General features: G+C 67.4%; 1 protein-coding gene across 4 annotated transcripts in view; it reads right to left on the bottom strand.

Annotated features, from left to right (window-relative positions):
* Positions 1-1,377, bottom strand: part of ATP6V1C2 (ATPase, H+ transporting, lysosomal 42kDa, V1 subunit C2) — a 27,479-nt gene that overhangs the window by 9,389 nt on the left and 16,713 nt on the right. For all 4 annotated transcript variants that reach the window (XM_015564924.1, XM_015564925.1, XM_006765176.2 and 1 more), the window contains 2 exons: positions 1,005-1,096; positions 76-174 (listed from right to left, as the gene is read on the bottom strand). In XM_015564924.1, coding sequence (XP_015420410.1) covers positions 76-174; positions 1,005-1,096 — 191 coding nt within the window. The remainder of the gene's footprint in view (positions 1-75; positions 175-1,004; positions 1,097-1,377) is intronic.

Below are 1,377 nucleotides of genomic sequence, written 5' to 3'. Positions count from 1 at the left end.
AGGGCCACCCCGGCGCCCTTCCGCGATGACTAACTCAGGCTGAGACGCCCACCGCCCCCCGCCCCGCCCACTTACGTGGGGACGATGACCAGGAGGGTGACCAGATACTCGGAATCCAGCACAAAGTCGTCTTTGTTCACGATGTCGCTCAGTGTCCGCGTGAAGAGGTTTGCCCTGAGCCCACGTGGGACAGAGGGGGCGTGGTCAGCAGAAAGGCACGTGGAGGCAACACGCACCCGAGCGCCCACGGCACACACACGGGGGAGGCTTAGGGTGTCGGGCGGGGGGGCGCTCAGTGCACCCCCGGCTCCGCGTCTGGGAGGCCAGCATTGCGTGGCTGGCAGGGCCTCAGGTGCTGTCACCTGCCAGCCAAGGGGCTGCTGAAGGGGACACCTGTCTCTGTGCGGCCACTGCTGCTGGGAGGAGCCTGGTGGCAGCAGCTGAAGCTACTCCGGTGTCAGCGCGGCGGCCAGCTCTCGCAGCGGCCCGGGCGTCCGGGGCGGGACCGGCCCAGCGAGGGCTCGTTTCCCTTTCCAGGCCCCGCAGGCCCGGCAGCCGGGGGCACTCACCTGGAATAGCTCTCTCCCTGCAGCGGACCTGGTCGCATGAGGTCAGGGTATTTTTAGCACCCGGATCGAGGCCACTGCCCCGCCAACAGGCCGAGACACTGCTAACGACCGCCTGGCCGCGTGCACACAGGCCGCGATGTCAGCTAACACGTTCATCAGCCCGCAGTGCTTCCCGGTGAACGCTCTCAAGCGGAGACCCCTGGGGCGACCGCGGGGGCTCTGAGCAGCCCCCAGAGGGTGGCCTCGGGCACAGGCAGGAGCTGTGTCTGCTCCAGGCCTCCCCTCCCAGCCAGCTCCCGAGTCAGAAGTGCCTCTCGGTCTGTCTGCCTGTCTGACTCTCTCACACACACAGCCCCGTCACCCGGGATCTGAATACCCGCACTGGGATCTGCCCCGCAGGGGGAGGCCCGTGCCGTGCACGGACATGGCACTCACTTGGCCTTCTGGTTCAGGCTGTCCAGCGTGGCCTTGAGGGTGCTGTAGGCGGCCGTGCGGCCCTTCAGGTCTGTCTCGATCTGCGCCAGTTGCTACTCGGAAAAGCAGAAGCGTTTAAAGAGGTGGCCAAGCTTTGCAAACTTGCACACGTTGCTCCTTAAGAAAACAGCACCGAACCTGCCCGCGTCCCAGCTGACCTCCCGGGGCCACACCTGGCGCTCCAGCCCCTCCTCCGGGGCCCCCAGAATCACTGCCCGCTTGTCTGCCTGTCCCGCGGGGCTGGTACCTCTGACGCGGTGATGCCCAGGGAGCCGCACCCACGTCCCCGGCCCCGGCCCCACCCACTTCCCAGACACAGGCGGCAGCAGCCTGG

This window comes from Myotis davidii, unplaced genomic scaffold, assembly GCF_000327345.1.
Source record: "Myotis davidii unplaced genomic scaffold, ASM32734v1 scaffold61, whole genome shotgun sequence".
NCBI classification, from domain to species: domain Eukaryota; kingdom Metazoa; phylum Chordata; class Mammalia; order Chiroptera; family Vespertilionidae; genus Myotis; species Myotis davidii.
Note: the sequence above shows the minus strand (reverse complement) of the source record. Positions and strands in the feature narration are given on the sequence as shown.